This window comes from Canis lupus, chromosome 31, assembly GCF_003254725.2.
Source record: "Canis lupus dingo isolate Sandy chromosome 31, ASM325472v2, whole genome shotgun sequence".
NCBI classification, from domain to species: domain Eukaryota; kingdom Metazoa; phylum Chordata; class Mammalia; order Carnivora; family Canidae; genus Canis; species Canis lupus.
In genome coordinates this window covers 37542438-37560523 of record NC_064273.1, presented here as the reverse complement: position 1 = coordinate 37560523, position 18086 = coordinate 37542438, and the positions used below count along the sequence as shown (strand labels likewise).

General features: G+C 55.9%; 2 protein-coding genes across 10 annotated transcripts in view; one reads left to right on the top strand and one right to left on the bottom strand.

Annotated features, from left to right (window-relative positions):
* RRP1 (ribosomal RNA processing 1) overlaps positions 1 to 6344 on the bottom strand; it is a 132601-nt gene extending 126257 nt beyond the window's left edge. For 2 of the 6 annotated variants that reach the window (XM_049104579.1, XM_049104578.1), the window contains exons 1-5: positions 6148 to 6343; positions 5304 to 5386; positions 3456 to 3513; positions 1491 to 1576; positions 941 to 1002 (exon numbers count right to left, since the gene is read on the bottom strand). In XM_049104579.1, coding sequence (XP_048960536.1) covers positions 941 to 1002; positions 1491 to 1576; positions 3456 to 3513; positions 5304 to 5386; positions 6148 to 6280 — 422 coding nt within the window. In that variant the 5' untranslated portion in view covers positions 6281 to 6343. Of the gene's footprint in view, positions 1 to 940; positions 1003 to 1490; positions 1577 to 3455; positions 3514 to 4377; positions 4425 to 5303; positions 5387 to 6147 lie in introns of those variants that run through there. The other 4 variants (XM_049104577.1, XM_049104580.1, XM_025462105.3 and 1 more) reach the window with 4 other exon arrangements.
* The window catches only part of CSTB (cystatin B), a 449713-nt gene that overhangs the window by 428478 nt on the left and 3149 nt on the right, over positions 1 to 18086 (top strand). The gene's annotated exons all lie outside the window — the stretch shown is intronic.

Sequence of the window (18086 nt, the reverse complement as noted above, 5' to 3'; positions counted from 1 at the left end):
GAGGAAGGAAGGAGGCCAGTAGGGCAGGTGGCCACACCAGGCTACGAGCCAGCGACGGTCCTCCACGTCACGGGAGCTCCGACAGGATGCCATCACGGGCGAGCGCCCAGCTTTCCCACCCGCACGGGAGGCAGCCTGGGCCCGGGGCTGTTCCCGCACAAAGCACTCATGGTTTCGGGTTCGTGACCACTGCTGGCACCAGCACAGGGGGCAAGAGGCGTCTCGGCTACGAAGGGCCAGGCGTGCAAACATTCACACAGGCTCCCTTTCTGTGCTCGGACCCCAAGTGGAAAGACAAAGGCCTGGCGTGACAGGAGGCTACAGCACGTCTCATGGGACTGTGCTCACGGGAACTGCCCAGGAAGGCAAAGAAAGGAGCCGGGAGGCCAGAGACGGGGAAGAGCTGCTTCCCGGGTTCCTCCACATGGAGTCCTCGGCCTGGGGCCGGCCACCCCTGCCCTCCCCCGACACGCCATTTTCAGTGGCCTCAGAGGCCTGGGGAAGTCCAAGGCTGGCCACAAAACAGTCCCCCTCTTAATCTGGGGGACACAGACTGCCCCTATCGCAAGCACCCCTGCCAAAAGTGACAAGTCTGGATGAATTAAATATTTCTAGAACCAAAACAAATAGCACTGCTGACAGCTGAATATACCACGCTACACCAAAAACACAGCACCTGGCTGGGAATCACCTGACGAATGATATCATAATAATAAGAGAAATCAATTTGGTTTCATAGGAAGAACTTACCAAGATTGAAAATGTTCATTTCTGGGAACCACGCACAAACTAATTTGAAACATGCTTCACCGTAAGCACCATCGGGTCCCCCTCCTGCTCCCCACCTGACCTCTCTTCACGACGCATGACAGCAAGAGAAACACACGGCCCCACCCCCAGGGCCGCGCAGAGCCGCTCTCCACATCCCGCCAGCACGCACCTTTCTTCCCACCCCTGCGTCTTCAGGGCCTTCAAGGACTCGTTCAGGACCATCCGCATGAGCTGTGACACAGACGGAGACCCTCGTCAGGGGGGACACAGCCCCAACTGCCCCAGAATCCCCCGTCCCGGACACCTCCGGGGCCCAAAGCCCATAGCGGACCACCCAGAGCTGTCAGTGGTCGGAGGGTCTGCATCAGGGCTCGCACTGCACACCGGTCTGCTGGCGCTCACGGGCTCAAGGCTCCTCCAGCAGGGGTGCGATGGCCGCAGCCCTGAGCTCCCCAGATGGGCCATTTTAACCCCCTCCTCGAATGGAAATCTGGGCACTGCTGAAGTAGAGGTCTGTGCCTACTCGGCAACCCTCGGCCTGCGCTCACCAGGAAAGGCCTGGGCTCCCCTCACAGCCCTTGCTCAGTCTTCAGGGGCACCACCTGCCAGGGCAGGACAGGCTCAGAGGCCACATCGCTCTGGGCCGTGCCCCCCCAGCCCTGCCCCCACGCCGCCGCCGGCACCCGAGGGCCCCGCAGAGGAGCGCGTGGTCTCCTCACCATGTAGAACTTATCCAGCCGCAGCCTGTCGATGCCCGTCCACTCGCGGTTCATGGTTTGCCAGAACGTCTGAAGGAACAGGTGCTCTGAAGGAGGAGAACAGACCAGAAGAGAATCACAGGGGAACACCGAAACCGTTCTGGAAGGGAGGTCAGAGATTATGGAGAAACCTGCTCAGGAGATCGTGTGCGGCCCAGTCTGCCCCACTCAGAGGCCACGATACAAACCGGAAGCAGAAATGGGGGCTAGGAGGCACCTCTGGAAGAGCAGCACTAGCTCCAACCTCTGCAGCCAGGGTCTCGGAAGAATGAGTTCAGAGCAGCTGGCAAAGCCACCAGCAAGAGAAGCAGCTGCTCAGGCCTGCACTTCCCCCTCCTACTCGGGTCAGGGTCCCTGCCTGATGCCCACGGGCCCGCTCTTCCCCCTCCTGCTCGGGTTGTGGTCCCTGCCTGATGCCCACGGGCCCGCTCTTCCTCCTCCTGCTCGGGCCGGGATCCCTGCCTGACGCCCATGAGCCTACTCTTCCCCCTTCCTGGCTCGGGCTGGGTCCCTGCCTGACACTCACACCTGGCCCCACTACATCCACTAACCCAACCAGGCACAAACCCTCCCAACATTACATCAGACACATGGTGCTACAGCCTAAACTGTGTCCCCCAAATTTCTCTCAAAGCCCTAAACCCAAGACCTCGAGTAAGACTTTATTTGAAGATGAGGTCTCTAAAGAGTTCTGGCAAAACGAGGTCACTGGTGTGGGCCCTACACCTGTCTGGCTGGTCCTTCTAAGAGATGAGAACACAGACACGCAGAGGGATGAGCGTGTGAGGACTGGGAGAAGACGGAGTCCTGATGCCCAGGAGAGGGGCCTTGGGGAAGCAGCCCTGCCCACGCCTGGACCTCAGCGAACAAATGTGGCCTCTCTGACCTCCTGTTGCAAGTTTCTCCTACAACAAAGGGCCGGTCCGATGCCTCAACGACGGACAAGCCCCAGTTCACTAACTCACTCGACTGTCACCAAGTGAATGCTTTGTACTTGGCCTTTGCTGAGCACAGTGACTCTTCTGCAGGTTTTCAGGTGAAAGTTACAACAGACGGGCCTCCGCGAATTACTCAGATGCTAATGACTCTCCCTAATGGAGACAGTGGTTACCGTACCTCCTTGTGCACCTCCCTGTGACTACCCTACCTACTCTAACCAAACTAAACCCATCCAGGTAACCAGGGTTTCCCCAGCAACAGCCAGTGATCTATGCTAGGGACGCTGTCCCCACCCCGAGCATTGGAGGTGCCCGGGCCTCACCCCCAGAGCCTGATCAAACTGGGCCTAGAGGCGAGACATCAAGATTTCTAAGGATGCTCAAGTGATCACAGCAGGCAGGCAGCAGGGCTGAGAACTAGGGATCTTGGGCAGGACCAAAACAGATGCGAGGGCACTGAGGGAACACCATGACCGTCAGGTGACTCAATCCAGCAACTTGGCAACACCGCCCCAAGTTTCCATTCTCATTTTAAAACATAAGCTAGGGATCCCTGGGTGGCGCAGTGGTTTGGCGCCTGCCTTTGGCCCAGGGCGCGATCCTGGAGACCCAGGATCGAATCCCACGTCGAGCTCCCTGCATGGAGCCTGCTTCTCCCTCTGCCTGTGTCTCTCTCTCTCTCTCTCTCTCTCTCTCTCTGTGTGTGACTATCATAAATAAATAAAAATGTAAAAAAAAATTAAAAAATAAATAAATAAATAAAACATAAGCTAGTGGCCCTTCAGCCTTGATTTCGTTCAGTCCACGCTGGATCAGTTAAGTTAATACTGTTGGACACTTAGGGCAGCATATCGCACATAAGTACCAGCAGACAGCACCCAGGACAAGGACCTCCCTCTTGCTTTAGGGTCTTAGATCGCAAGCCTTCCACGTCTGGTAGGGCGGCTCTGTCCTTCCCAAAGGGCTTACCCGGGATGAGGATACTCACGTGCCTCTGTGGTCTGAAAAGCATGGATGAGCTGGGAAATGGTCCTCCCTAGTTCTTCCTGGGTAGTAAATAGTAAAAAACTCTCAGACCCCAAAGAAACGTGCTCTTACAACAAGAAGCAAAAGCAGAAAGACAAGCACAGTAAATCCACACTCACTCACTGAGAACCAACTCCCACCAGCCCTTCTACTGTGCGTGCTTCAGGTCTGCAAGTTGTACTGTTTCGAGACCCTCCCCACCCCAACCTCCCTGCAGCCAGAACCAACAGATGCTCACCACAAGCAAGGGCAGACACTGCCCCCGACACCAAGGCTGAGCCTCAAGCAAGAGGCTAATGGTCAAAGGAGGGCACAGGACAGACAGGGTCACCTAACCAGCCACAGAGACTGACCAGACCCCAGAAACTACTCGCCGCCTGCCTGTGTCACTGTGCGAAGCGTCCCCAAGTGCACGTGTTGGATAGACAATCCCAAGGCCTGCCCTTGAGAGATCCCAGCGTAGGAGGCATCAAATACCACAAAAGAATCTGCATTATAAGTAAGGACCCTTGCCACCCAAGTGACTGAAAAAAAGTAATCAATTCACTCTGAGAAATATGGTTTTAAAAAAGCTAGCATTAAAGGCATCTGGGTGGCTTGGGCAGCTTAGGCAGCTGGGGGGTCTGATTCTTGGTTTCAGCTCAGGTCACGATCAGGGTCATAGGATGGAGCCCTGTGTGGGGCTCTGCACTCAGTGGGGAGTCTGCTTGGGGTTCTCTGTCTCTGCCCCCCACCCATGCATGCTCTGTAAATAAGTAAATAAAATCTTAAAAAAAAAAAAAAAAGGGCAATGATGCTGCATGTGAGCTCCTGTCCTAGCAGCTGTGTGTCAGCACACACCCATCCAAACCCACAGAACATGCACACTAAGGGTGAACCCTCACATCCACTGGGGCTCCAGGGGGTGGTCCGTGTCAGGCAGGTTCATCACCTGTAAGAGACACACGACTCTGGCAGGGGAGGCTGTGCGCGTGTGGGGGGAGGCAGCGTACGAGAACTCTCTGCACCTTCCTCTCAATTTTGCTGCGAGCCGAAAACTGCTCCTTAAAAAGTCTAGGGCAGCTCGGGTGGCGCAGCGGTTTAGCACTGCCTTCGGCCCAGGGCGTGATCCTGGAGTCCTGGGACCGAGTCCCACATCGGGTTCCCTACATGGAGCCTTCTTCTCCCTCTTCCTGTGTCTCTGCCTCTCTCTCTCTCTCTGTCACGAATAAGTAAATAAATAAATCTTTTAAAAAATAAAAAGTCTACTTTTTTAGAAAAACAATTCTAAAAAAAATATATAATTCTAAAAAAACCCCAGCAGAACCCTGTTCTCAGCAGACGTGGGTCCTGTCCCTCCGTTTCCGTCATCTCAGCACTGTCTGCCGGCTTGGACACACATGGACAGCCCAGGTCTGCACCTATCACCTGTGCTGGCAATCGTCTGTCACCACGGTGCCCACCTCAGCAGCACGACACACTCCTACCAACGGCCTCGGCCCTCTGACCATAAAAATATAAAGCACTGGGATCCCTGGGTGGCGCAGTGGTTTAGCGCCTGCCTTTGGCCCAGGGCGCCATCCTGGAGACCCGGGATCGAATCCCACGTCGGGCTCCCAGTGCATGGAGCCTGCTTCTCCCTCTGCCTGTGTCTCTGCCTCTCTCTCTCTCTGTGTGTGACTATCATAAATAAATTTAAAAAAATAAAATAAAAAATATATATAAAGCACTGAAGCTGTAAACCTCCGCTCAGCGTCTCTGGCTGCGCTAATACGAGGCTGAACCACGTGATGCTCCAGCTAGTACCTCCTCGACCTCCTCATACACTCACCTGGAGGAGCGGCTTGTCCTGCATCCACATGCAATAAAACAGCCCTTTCCATACCTTCAGCAGCTCGTCGTGAGTGAAACCACCTGCATCGAAAACAGCAGCACTCAAAGCCAGCCCAAGTGCTTCCGAGCGCCAGGATCAAAGCCACGGAAGCGTGACTGCCTGCATGAGATCAAAGCCGTTAAAGACTCTGACCGTCAGAGAACCTGGGCCTCCCCGCCATCCTCTCAACTCAGAACCCGCTGCGCCTGCGGCTCTGAGTATTCCTGCAGGTAAAAGGCATCTCATTATTCAGTAACCACTGAGAATGTCCAAGTATCCGTCTCGGAGCCGCCGTTCTCCCGTTTCTGGACATTGCACGCCGCGTGGATGGGCGAGGGAGGCCTCCTCCGGCTTCACGCTCCGGGGTCCGCGCACTGTTCCGTGTTATGCAGGAAAAGTCAATTCACTCAAACCAGTAAGTCACCTGAAATGTTTCCGGAGATGCGACCTACGGTGCCGGGTGCCTTGGCACCAGGATGGGCATCCCCTGGGGGGGAGGGGGATGCTCCTTAAGCAGCGCGCAGGCCCAGCCCGGGTTCGCCCCACGAGGCCCGAGCGGGACTCCGCAATCTGCAGCCCTAGGGAGGTGGGGGGGGGGGGGGGCGCTGCGGCCTCTGCAGGTGCTGGCGGCCACGCCCTCGGGAGCGCTCGCAAGCACGGCCCCCGCCCCGGCGGGGCTCAGACGGCCACCGAGCAGGCTGCCGCGGGGGGCCCGGCGGCGGGCGGCAGGGGACGCACCCCCGGGCCGCGGGGAGGACCCACCCACGTGGTCCGAGGCCCCCCCCCCCGCGCCCGCGCCCACCTGCGGCCCCCTGACTCCTCGCGACGATGTACTTCCGGAGCTTCCTCACCGCCCGGTCCCGGGCCACCTGCTCGTTTCCGGCCAGACGCTGCGCCAGCTGGATCTCCGGCGGGAGCTGCGCGCGCGGAGCCATGGCGGCCGCCGCCGAGCCCTCGGCTTCCGGGACCCAGTCTCGCCACCCGCGCGCGCGCGTGCGACGTCACTCGACGGCGCCGGTCGCCCTCGGGCGTGCGCAGACGGCCCCCTGCGCGGCGGTCTCGCCGGGGCGCGCCCGTGACGTCACACGGCGCGACGGCCTCTGCCGCGGCCGCGGACACCGCCGCTTAGCGGCCGGGCGGGGCGCTGACCTCGGCGCCTGGCCCTGCCGGAGCCCGCGTGGGCCCGGGACACGCGCGATTACAGACAGGCCGTTGAGCGCGTGCCCGGCGGCTGCGGTAGAGTCGGTAGAATCGGAGAGCGGCCCCGTGCCGCCCGGTGAACCCTTGATCCGGGCGACGTGCCCCCGGGTCAGCGGACGCGCGGCCGCACCCGCTGGCGGGAGGCAGGGGAAGGCCCGGGCCCCCGGGAGACGCCGGCGGAGCTGCAGGCTCCAGCCGCAACCACGGGCCTCCCCACCGCCCGCAGCACCGAGAGGGGGCGCGGGGGTGCGGCGGGGCACGGTGGGGTTCGCGGTGTGCAGAGCCAGGACCGCGCAGGGAAGGGGGCCCTGTGGCGTCGGGCTCTTCTCGTTGCTTACAACCGCCTGGTCGTTGATTCAAGAAAGCGCGGTAGGAAGTAACCGCTGGCATCTGCAGGGGAGCGAGAGCGCACAGCCCAGCACCTACCGGGGAGCGAGAGCGCACAGCCCCAGCATCTGTACTGGAGCAAGAGCTCACCAACCCCCGCATCTACAGTGGAGCAAGAGCTCACAGCCCCAGCAACTACAGTGGAGCAAGAGCTCACCAACCCCCGCATCTACAGTGGAGCAAGAGCTCACCAACCCCCGCATCTACAGTGGAGCAAGAGCTCACAGCCCCAGCAACTACAGTGGAGCAAGAGCTCACCAACCCCCGCATCTACAGTGGAGCAAGAGCTCACAGCCCCAGCAACTACAGTGGAGCAAGAGCTCACCAACCCCAGCAACTACAGTGGAGCAAGAGCTCACAGCCCCAGCAACTACAGTGGAGCAAGAGCTCACCAACCCCAGCATCTACAGTGGAGCAAGAGCTCACCAACCCCAGCATCTGTAGTGGAGCGAGAGCTCACAACCCCAGCATCATCTACACCGGAGCGAGAGCTCACAACCCGAGCATCTACAGTGGAGTGAGAACTCGCCAACCCCAGCATCTGTACTGGAGCGAGAGTGCTCACCACCGCCAGCATCACTTATGGGGTAGTCTAGCCTGAACCTTGCCCAGCCTCTAGGGCTGCACCCCAGGTCTCAGGACGTAGGAGCTGTCTACCCACAGTGCGTAGAAAACCGCCAACCCAGGTCTGGGACAGTTTGCAGGGCAGCTGTCCTGATGTCTTCACAGTTAACATCGTAAACAAGGACTGACTGAATAGAGGGGGGAGTGCAACTTACAAATCTTGATTGGATCCTGGTTCAAAGAAAAAGCTAAAAAGTCATTTTGGAAATAGTTGAAAAAGCTTTCATACAGACTACGTTTCTTTTTTAGCGCAGAATAGTTTTTTTTTTTTTTAAAGGATTTTATTTATTCACCAGAGAGGCAGAGACACAGGCAGAGGGAGAAGCAGGCTCCACGCAGGGAGCCCAATGTGGGACTTGATCCCGGGACTCCAGGATCACACCCTGGGCCGAAGGCAGACGCTCAACCCCTGATCCCACCCAGGGATCCCCGCAGAATAGTTTCTTAGGTGTGACAGTGGTGTTTACCTAGAGGGGGATTCAGCAGGCTTTTTCTGTGTGTGTCCAGGGACCCCACGACTACCCCCAGGTTCCCTGATGTGCTAGGAGGACTCTTGACTGTGGTTTATTATGACAAAAGGATACAAAGCAAAATTAGCATAGGGAAAAGGACTTGTGGAATGAGTCAAGGAGGAAGCTTCCAGAAGCTTCTCCCAGTGGGGGTTACGTAGAACTTGCTTAATTCCCCAGCAAAGAGCAGTACACACATATGAAATGTTATATACCAGGAGCCTGGTCAGAGGTCAGCGCCAGGCTCCTACCTGGAGCCAGTCACCCGGGAGCTCTCTGCCTGGCTCCTAGCAAAATTCCAGACTCCCAGCAGGAGAACAAGTGTTCAGCACAAGCCTGTGACAATTAACGCAGGGAAACCTCACCGTAGGGGGGATGGGAAGTTGGAAGGGGGATCCCCACCACGTCAATCGCAGACCCAACAGAAGGACCCCCCCACAGGGGAGACTCGGCAGTGACAGGTCCCGACGGGGAAGGACACACACCGCACGTCCTATAAGAAGCTAGCCGCTTCTGCAACGTAGCTTGTGAGAAACCGTCATCACCCCAAACTCATGCTTTTCTCCAGTGGACTTCTGTTCAAAACTGCTTCTTCCAACTTCCTCCTTCTTCCCCACAAAATAAAGTTTCTCTCCTTCGTCGGACCAGCGGTTTTTTTCGGTAGCTTGCTTATCTCCAGTTAGATTCTCTGCTGAGAATAAACCTGAATAAACCCATTGTAGCTGGTAACAATAACTTTTTATTTTATTTTATTTTATTTTTTAACTTTTTATTTTTAAGGTCAACAAACCACATGGTTTGTGCAAATGGTTTTGGCCCACTGAGGCACCCTTATCACGTGGTGGGAACCCTCTGGACACCCACATTCCCAGACACCAGTGTAATTCATGAGGTTCTGAGCAGAGCAGTCAGGACTTGTGTCAACCCTCTTCCACAACACAGATAAGATAGTGTTTTCAGAATCATGGGCCACACAACTGCTACTGTGGTGCAAGAGCAGCCACAGACCTTATGTAAATGACGATCATGGCTGTGTACCAATAAAACTTTATTTTCAAAACCAGGTGGAATGAGGGGTGCCTGGCTGGTTTAGCCGGTGGAGCACACCACTCTTGATCTGGGGGACATGAGTTCGAGCCCCATGTTGGGCATAGAGCTTACTGAAAAAAAACATAACTAAACACATGATGCGATGGATCTGGCCCACGGATGGTAGCTTGCCAATACCAGCTGTCAAAGGATGTCCTTTTAGGAAAGTTTTACTTTTTAAAAAATATTTATTAATCAATTAATTAATTAATTTATTTATTTGTTTATTTATGATAGACAGAGAGAGAGAGAGAGGCAGAGACATAGGCAGAGGGAGAAGCAGGCTCCATGCCGGAAGCCCGATGTGGGACTCAATCCCAGGACTCCAGGATCGCGCCCCGGGCCAGGTGCTAAACCGCTGAACCACCCAGGGATCCCCACTTTTAGGAAAGTTTTAGGAGACAACTGCAGAGTGGTGACAGTGAACCATCCTGACTTCCACAACTCTGCTCTTCCTGATGTCTGGAAGTTAATGCAATAAATAATCACGTAATATGGCAAAATATTAGCAAAGGTTGACGCTAGTGGCAGGAGCACAGGTGTTCGTTGCCCTGTTTTTCCCACAGTCTCTATGTTTGGAGATTTCCATGACAAAATGTTGGGAAACGTTTTAGAAACTGGTTTTAGCAGCAGAATGAACTTTTTGACCAACTGTTTAAGTGCCATCCATAAATAGCGACGCCGTGAACGAGACAAGGTCAGTCTCTACAAAGGGCAGCGGGTGAGGCTGGGAACAATCCGAAAGCAGGAGAAAGAAGACAGAAGACAACTGAGCCTGAAGAAAAGAGCAATTTTAATAATCACAGTGAATCTGTGACATGAAATTTCACAAAAAAAAAGTCAATGAAATGGACCAACATATAGTTTTAAAATACGCCTTATAGTATAAACAACGATTGGACGTTTGCAGCTAATGAAATATTTGCATCCTATGCAGTGTATCTAAGAAATAAATGTGCGGGGCGCCTGAGTGGCTCAGTCGGTTGGGCTTCTGACTCTTTTTTTATATATATAAATTTATTTTTTATTGGTGTTCAATTTGCCAACGTACAGAATAACACCCAGTGCTCATCCCGTCAAGTGACCCCCTCAGTGCCCGTCACCCAGTCACCCCCACCCCCCACCCACCTCCCCTTCCACCACCTCTAGTTTGTTTCCCAGAGTTAGGAGTCTTCATGTTCTGTCTCCCTTTCTGATTGATTTTGACTCAGGTCGTGGTCTCAGGGTCATGACATCGAGCCCCCTGTCCTGTCGGGCTCTGTGCTCAGCAGGGCGCCTGGAGATCCTCTCTCTTCCCCTCCGTCTGCCACTTCCCTCACACTCGCTCGTGCTCACACTCTCTCACTCTCTCAAAATATTTTCAAAAATAAATAAACGTGCTCTGTCCTGAATGCAAAATCATCCCTCTTTGGGAAACTTTTCAAAGCCGGCTGTGCCTTGCAGGCAAGAACCGGCAGTGGTGTTTGCAGAGTCTCAAAGGTCCTTACTGGTTCCAATAGGGAAGCAGCAAGTCAGGGTGCAGAAACCCGGCGGGCACGTCTTTACTCTGGACAGAAGTCAACATCGCCAGCGGTAAGACCCACGGGTGCCAGGCACCCTCAGTAAGGTGCGCCGAGAGGACACAGCCTCACCGTGGCGGTGACGTGAGCAAACCTCTGTAAAGGCTCGTACACGAGGGGAGCCTGTTCAGATTTCCAAGTCGGCGTGACTGTCCACGACCCTAGCGGGACCTGGAGCCCGACTGCGGCCCGCCCTCCTGGGGCCCCTGCTCCGGGCCCCCAGCCGAGGGGATCGCGTGCTCCTGCTCCCACATTCTTTCGCCGCACGACTGTGACTCCTGCCGTCCGTCTGCACGACTGTGACTCCTTAGTCCTTTCACAGGATGTAAGGAGCACGCGGCCCCATGAACACTGTCCACGCTCCAGAGCATAACGGGCTCGAAGAAAACTCTCGTTCTTTTAGAGATGAGAATCTCTAATTCTATTCGTGTTGCCTCAACAGCAGCATTCTTGCCCAAACTGCATCACCCCTATCTGATCATGAGGCAATATCCCAGGAGCCCCAAAGACCATCAGTCCTCAAAACAGGTGGTTTGCACTCTTCAAAAAGGTCAAGTTCCTGAAAGACAAAGGCTGAGAAACTGAGTGTGCACTAGCAGCCTGGGAGGAGCGCGGCCCAGAGGGATGACTTTGCGGGGACGAAGAGCAATGAGTCACCCTGTGGGTCGGCTCCCCTGCCCTAAACCCAGACCCTTCCTGCCCGGATCGCTGCCGCCCCTGCCTCTGTACGGGGCCACATGCAGGGCAACTGGATGCAGAGTCTGCGGAAGCTACACCGTCTTTGGGGCCTGAAGTTAGTTCAGTAGAAAACGTTCTAAGTATTAAGAGAGTCTGGTGGGAACTAGGGGAACGGGTGTCTCTCTCCACTTCCACGCACATCACCCCGTGCCATCTGCCCCCAGGACGGCGCACCCAGGACAGCGTCGTGGTCCCAGTGCATAGGGACACCTGCCCAGGGGGTGTGGGTAGTGACAGAGGCGCCCGCGGACTCCTCGGGGAGCGAGGACCGTGGTGCTTCCACACGGTATCACGCAGACCCGCTTCTCATCCCTGTCCTGCTTGTGTCTCGGTTTTTTAGAGCGTAGCAAACTCCGCGTTCGCGGGTCCTGTGTGTTCGCCCAACTCGGCCTCCTGGCTCCGGGCTCGCCCTGATGCAGACGGGCAGGCCCCAGAGCGAGTGTGTGTGTGTGTGTGTGTGTGTGTGTGTGTGTGTGTGCAGGTGTGGAAGCGTGTGGGGTGTGGGGCGAGGGATGTCGGTTTCCCTCAGGGCCAGAAGTTGGCGGGGCCAGGTGCCCTCCACAGACTCTGGGGCGTCCTCCCTGCTCCCGGGCTCCCCGCGGCCCGCAGTCTGGGCCCCGCCCCTCCCCGTGCACCCCGGCTTCCTTCCCACCCATCTCCCTGGTCCTCTGGTTTCCTTATAAAGGATACCAGCCCTTGGGGTTAGGGCCCTCCCTGATCCACTAGGAGCCTCTCCTAACTGCTGACATCTGCAAACACCCCACTTCCAGACCAACGTCACCGGCTCGGGTTCCGGGTGCACGTGACTTTCGGGGAGCCCCTGCAGATCCCGGCGGTCGGGGCCCGGGGTACGGAAGGTGGAACCCGGACTCGCACCACCATCTCGCGGGCTGCTCCCCGCACCTAGGACTCTCCCTTCAGGAAACCCCCAAAATACGCTGCCAGGGAGGGGGGTACGATTTTTGCCACTTCACGGGGGAGTGAAGAGGCTCCAGCTTGTGTTTCTGCCCGGAGCCTGCAAGACACAAAGCAGAGGGTGCGCCCAGGCTGAGCCCGGGCACCCGGGAGCCAGCCAGGGCCGCGTCGCAGGTGGCCCGTCGGGGTCCCCACCCTCAGGAGGACTGCTGTGGCTCTGTCACCACCATCTTGAAATCCTTCATATTTTCTAAATGAGGGGCCCAAAGATTCACGTTGCTCCGGGCCCCGATCCCCGCGCCTGCAGCCGCGGACCTTCCCTCCAGGCTCCAGTTCACCCACTCGGATCGCACAGCGGCCTCTTCCTCATGTTGATGCTCTCGATTTTTCATTATAGGTAATTAGGGAAATAAGAAAAATTAGAGGAAGGAGCCAGACACAGCGTCGGGGTCTGAAGGAACAACTTTGCACGCATCTCGGTCTTTTCGGTGCATGAGATTTTCATTCATTACACATTCATTTACTAATGTAACTTGTTAATTATATTCATCACACTAGATTGACAGTTTTGAAACTGCTCTTGTTTTTCTTTTAAAGATTTTATGTGAGAGAGAGAGCAAGAGAGAGCCCATGTGGGGGGGGGGGCAGGGAGAGGGAGAAGCAGAAGTTCCCCGCTGAGCAGGGAGCCCGACTCGGGACTCGATCCCAGGACCCGTAGATCATGACCTGAGTGGAAGGCAGACGCTTCGCCGACAGAGCCACCCAGGGGCCCCTGCAACTGCTTTTCAGTAACACCCCTACCATTTCCCCCGTGATATTATTAACTTCCCAAGAATATGCAGTATTCCAACATAAAACAATTCTTGTTCCTAAAAACAAAACAAAAATAGTTGTTTAAATAAAACTTTGGAAAAATACATCAGATCACAGGGAGCAAAGTTATTAAATGCCTGCATCCCACCCTCAGAGGCGTCAACAGCTCAGTGAATACGTCAATCCCGAGGTGCCCGGGCCCCACGGAGCCCCCCAGGAACCCGAGTCTCCAGGGACAGGCTGCAAACTCGCATTTCCACAAGCAGCTGGTGGAGCAGACGGCAGGGAAATGGGGGAAACGCTCTTCTAGAAGCCCTTCCAACCGCACAGCCCCCTGCTATGGACGGGGGCTGACCACTGACGTGCTTCTAAATTCTGGGATGGAAATTTTTATAAACTTTCTCTCCACCCAAGAACTGTCCTTAACTCCTGGTATTGATGGCTCCGACCATGGTTTTATTTCTGATTCACAGCAGCATGTGAGAAGCAAATATTTATTCAGTGCCTCCTGTGTGACAGGACGGCGAGGAATAGGCCCAATGCCGTCTGCCCGCTGGGGACCCCACCCAGGACGCAGGTCCTTAGGACACGTGGGGAGAACCTCTGGCATGCCCAGGCAGGTGGACCAGGTGGACCCAGAGAGTCCACTGCCCCCGACCTTGGCCCCGGGCATCCCCTGGGTTGTGCTGAGGCTTCTCTGCTTAGGGCACCCCTTGCCTGCATTAGTTGATTAGATGGTACATCTGTTCCTTCCTTTGACTCGCCCCGATTTTTGCAGCTCCCTCCACCCTTCCAGGGGGCTCAGGGCTGCCTCTGCAGGTGCTGGCTCCCTTCGAGGGCCCTGGCTCAGAGCTAAAGCCATGGTCCACTTGGTTTGTAGCAAGCACAGGTGGCCAGGCGTGTGATGGGCACTAATGCGGGAGGCAGGACCGCGCTGTGCCCACGTGGGGCCCCTGGCTTTAGGTTTACCTTCACTGTCCCTCCCTTGTGAACGGAGATGAACTGGTAACTGGTAAATGCTTAGCTGTGTAAATGTTCCATCTTTCCTTTTCTTCCTGTTTTTCCTTTCTTTTTCTTTTTTTTTTTTAAGGGTTTCTTAGGCTAGAATTGAATTAGCAACCAATTTGGGATGCCTGGGTGGCTCAGGGCATGACCCCGGGGTCCTGGGATCGAGTCCCACGTCGGGCTCCCTGCATGGGGCCTGCTTCTCCCTCTGCCTGTGTCTCCGCCTCTCTCTGTGTCTCTCATGAATAAATAAATAACATCTTAAAAAAAAAAAGGAATTAGCAACCGATTCTGATGACAATTTTTTGCATATGGGAACACAAGCCACAACTGATTAGCTGCAGAAGCAAGGTCTGTGGATCACCTGCCTGCGAGCACCAAGAGGAAAGCAAAAGAGATGAGCACCTTGCTGAGGAAGAAAGGACCCCGAGACGCTGAGAAACAAAGCCCTCGGCTTCCCTATGCCGGGGAAAATCAGGGACTTCACAGATTTCAAGCTGAAGCGATGTCCGAGGCCCTGGAGCGGCTCCAGGACCCTGGCTGGGCAGACAGGATATTTGGTCTTTTTCTCCAGCTCCAGCAACATGAGAACCCCGGGGCATTAAGGAATGAGAGATAAGTGTCAGTCAGTCTTCCAGAGCCTTTGGACAGAAAAAGTAATGCTAATTATGGGAGAGATTTACGTTAGTGTACTAATTATAGGCAGTCATAGTAATAACACTATTAGTTCACCCTGGGGGCTCGGACGCTGCCCCATATGTTTCACACTTAGTAACTCATTTAGTACTTTTTTTTTTTAAGATTTTTTTTTTATTTATTCACGAGAGACACACACAGAGAGGTAGAGACACAGGCAGAAAGAGAAGCAGGCTCCCTGCAGGGTCGATCCCAGGACCCCGGGATCACGCCCTGAGCCAAAGGCAAACGCTCAACCACTCAGCCACCCAGGGGTCCCTCATTTAGTACTTAGGAAAAAACAAAAACAAAAACAAAATTCAAAACCCTTTGAGGTTGCTTATGAGTATTATCCCCACAGAGAGGGCCAGAGATGCTCAGCAGTTAGTCCTGTGCCACAGAGCAGTACGAGGGAGGCCTGCCTGCATCTGAGTTCGAGCATTTGGCCTCCAGAGCCTCCTTGCTGTGGCTGCTGTAAAACATCTGTCTGGAACCAGGTGTGAGCAGAGAACTCTGACCCACACACAACCTCTACAACCACCATCTAGAAGCCAGACCATGGCCACAGGCCTCTGTGGCCTCAAGCCCGGACCAGTTAGGAGGCGGCTGTGACTGCCAGCTTCTCTTCCCCTTCTAGCTCAGGACAGCCAGAGAAAACCGAATCCAGCCCTGAAAACAATCCCACAGGATGCCCAGCTTGTAGTGAGCCCACCCACAGACCCCATGGAGCATACCCGAGTATTCCTTGTTTTCCATGATCAAGCTGTCCCCCACCCCTGCCTGCTGTGAGTCTCTGCCAAACCCAGGTGACAGTGGGACCCCCAGCCACAAGCCAGCTCTGAATTAACAGCTTTTGCTCACCGTCCTTTGGCTGGTCTTTACTTACTTCCCAGGGTATTACCCTCCTATTTGTAAAATGTTGAGTAGGGGAAAGGGAAGGCTAGGTAGGGAGAGAGAAGTAGGGGGCCATGGGATGAGGCTCACAAAAATCCCAAAAATGTGGAGGTGTAAGGTAACCAGAGAGGAAGAAACAAACAGGACCATCTGGTCCTCGGTGTCTTGTTCTAACAGCTACTTGTGATCCAATAGAGAACTTACTGGACCCTAAAAGGGAAATGGGCCATTAAAGATGTCATCACCAGTCCTTACTCCATGGTGCTCTCAATAAAGATGTTAAAAGTTCCCTGGTTGGATTTCAATAAAAGACCAATCCTACGGGCCCCCAGTGCAGCCCTGTTGGGATCCCTAACAGTCCTGAGAGCTTTTTCTGAATCCTCTTTAATAAAACTCTTATCAGGATCCCCGGGTGGCTCAGCGGTTTAGTGCCTGCCTTTGGCCCAGGGCGTGATCCTGGAGTCCCGGGATCAAGTCCCACGTCGGGCTCCCTGCGTGGAGCCTGCTTCTCTGCCTGTGCCTCTGCCTCTCTCTCTCTCTCTGTGTGTGTGTGTCTCTCATGAATAAATAAATAGAATCTTTAAAAATAATAATAAAACTCTTATCGCATTACTCACTCTCCTTTGTCCATGAGATTCCTTCTTCAACTCCGTGAGACAAGAACCTGGCTCTCCTGTCTCAGCGTGAGCGAATGAGGAGTGGGTCCAGCAGGGAGAGAGGACCCGTCCCGAGGAGGCCTGTGTTACAAAAATTCAACTGTGTGCATTTGAAGGGCTAGCTGGCTTGATTCAACGATCCACTGAGAGCAGCATCCCATCTAGCAAGCACACAGGTGCTCCGGGAGCTGCAGAGAGTGTGGGGATAGTGTAGGCAGAAACAGGGGAGGACAATCAGCAGAAGAGAAGATTATTTTGGAAAAGGTCACCTTCCCTGGCGGGGGGTGGGAGGGGTGGGGGGTGGGGGGACAGGGGCCTGATCCTGCAGATTCCCTCCTCTTCCATTGGGGGAAGGAGGAGAACCCATGGGACAGATGATCTCCTTGGTGCCACCAGAAGATTCCTACTGGCCAGTTAAGACTACATTTCTGGGGCAGGTTGTGGCTAGGTTAGGCACGAGGTCCCGGCCTGGTGACGTGACCTAAAGGCTCCATTTTGGGCCTGTGGTTTTCTTTTTAACCCAATGCAAGAGGGAACAAAACCTGCTGGGCAGGGTGGAGAGAGGAGGGGGAGGGGAGGAGGGCCAAGCCCACTGAGCCATGTGACAAGGAAAAGCCAGAGAACCGCCTGCCTTTCCCCACGTTGACAATTAATTTCTGATGCTTTGCTTTCTATTTTTATGGAATCAAATCTGACTCAGTGGCACATTCATGCGGCTGTGAACAGGTTGTCCATCTCCTCCTCAGCGCCCCGCCCCGGGCTCAACCACTTGTCCTCCCACCTTGTCCTCCGTCCTTTCCTAAAGTTACAAACTGGGCTTTGCCCCAGCAGGTACCAGAAAGGCTTGTCTCCCCACACACCTGTTCGGGGGAGGCTCCTGGCAGCGGCTCCAGGTCAGCCCAGCACCCGGCAGAGCGGGTGGGCTCCTGCAGAGTCAGCACCCAGGGAGAGGACGCCCGCGGCCACCGAGGGGTGGGCCATGGGGGGGCAGGGGCCCGGCCCTTTCTCAAAAACCAGTCCTGTCCTGACAGCTCCTAGCACGGCCCCTACCCCCGCCCCGAATAAAGTGTGGGACCCTCCCCCATCCCTGGGTGGTTGAATCTAATTCTCACCCAGATCTTGCCCTAAATGCCCTCCATCTGACCACAAGCCCTGCAGCCCCCAGCCCAGCCGGGCCGAAGCCCCTGGAGCCAGCTCCTCCCTTGCCGGGACAGCTTGGAGCCTCCTGTGTCCAGCGCCCGCCCCCCCCCCCGCCCTCCCTGTGCCTCTGGGTCACATGCGGGTGACTGTCCAGATCCGCTGGCACAAGCGGGGGGCGGGGCCGGTTGAATGCAGAGCGCCCTGAGGCCGCACCCTGGACTCGGCCCCCCTGCAGCTCCTGCCCCCCCCCCCCGCTCCCCCAGCTCCCGGCCGCGCGGGCTTCTCTCCCCTGGGCCCGGGGCAAGCTCTCACCTCCCGGGCAGCTCCCCGCTCCCCCGGGCGCCCCCACCCCGCCCCAACGCTGCACGGGGGGCGCCTCCAGACCGTCCCCTGCAGAGCCCACCCCGAGGGGGACCGCCCCCACCGCGCCCGACCGGCCACCGGAGGACACCGAGGCCGCGGTTCGGGGACGTCCCTACAGGGCAGGACCACGAGCGCCCACACGGTGCGCGCGGCGAGGGCCCCGGGGGCGGCCGC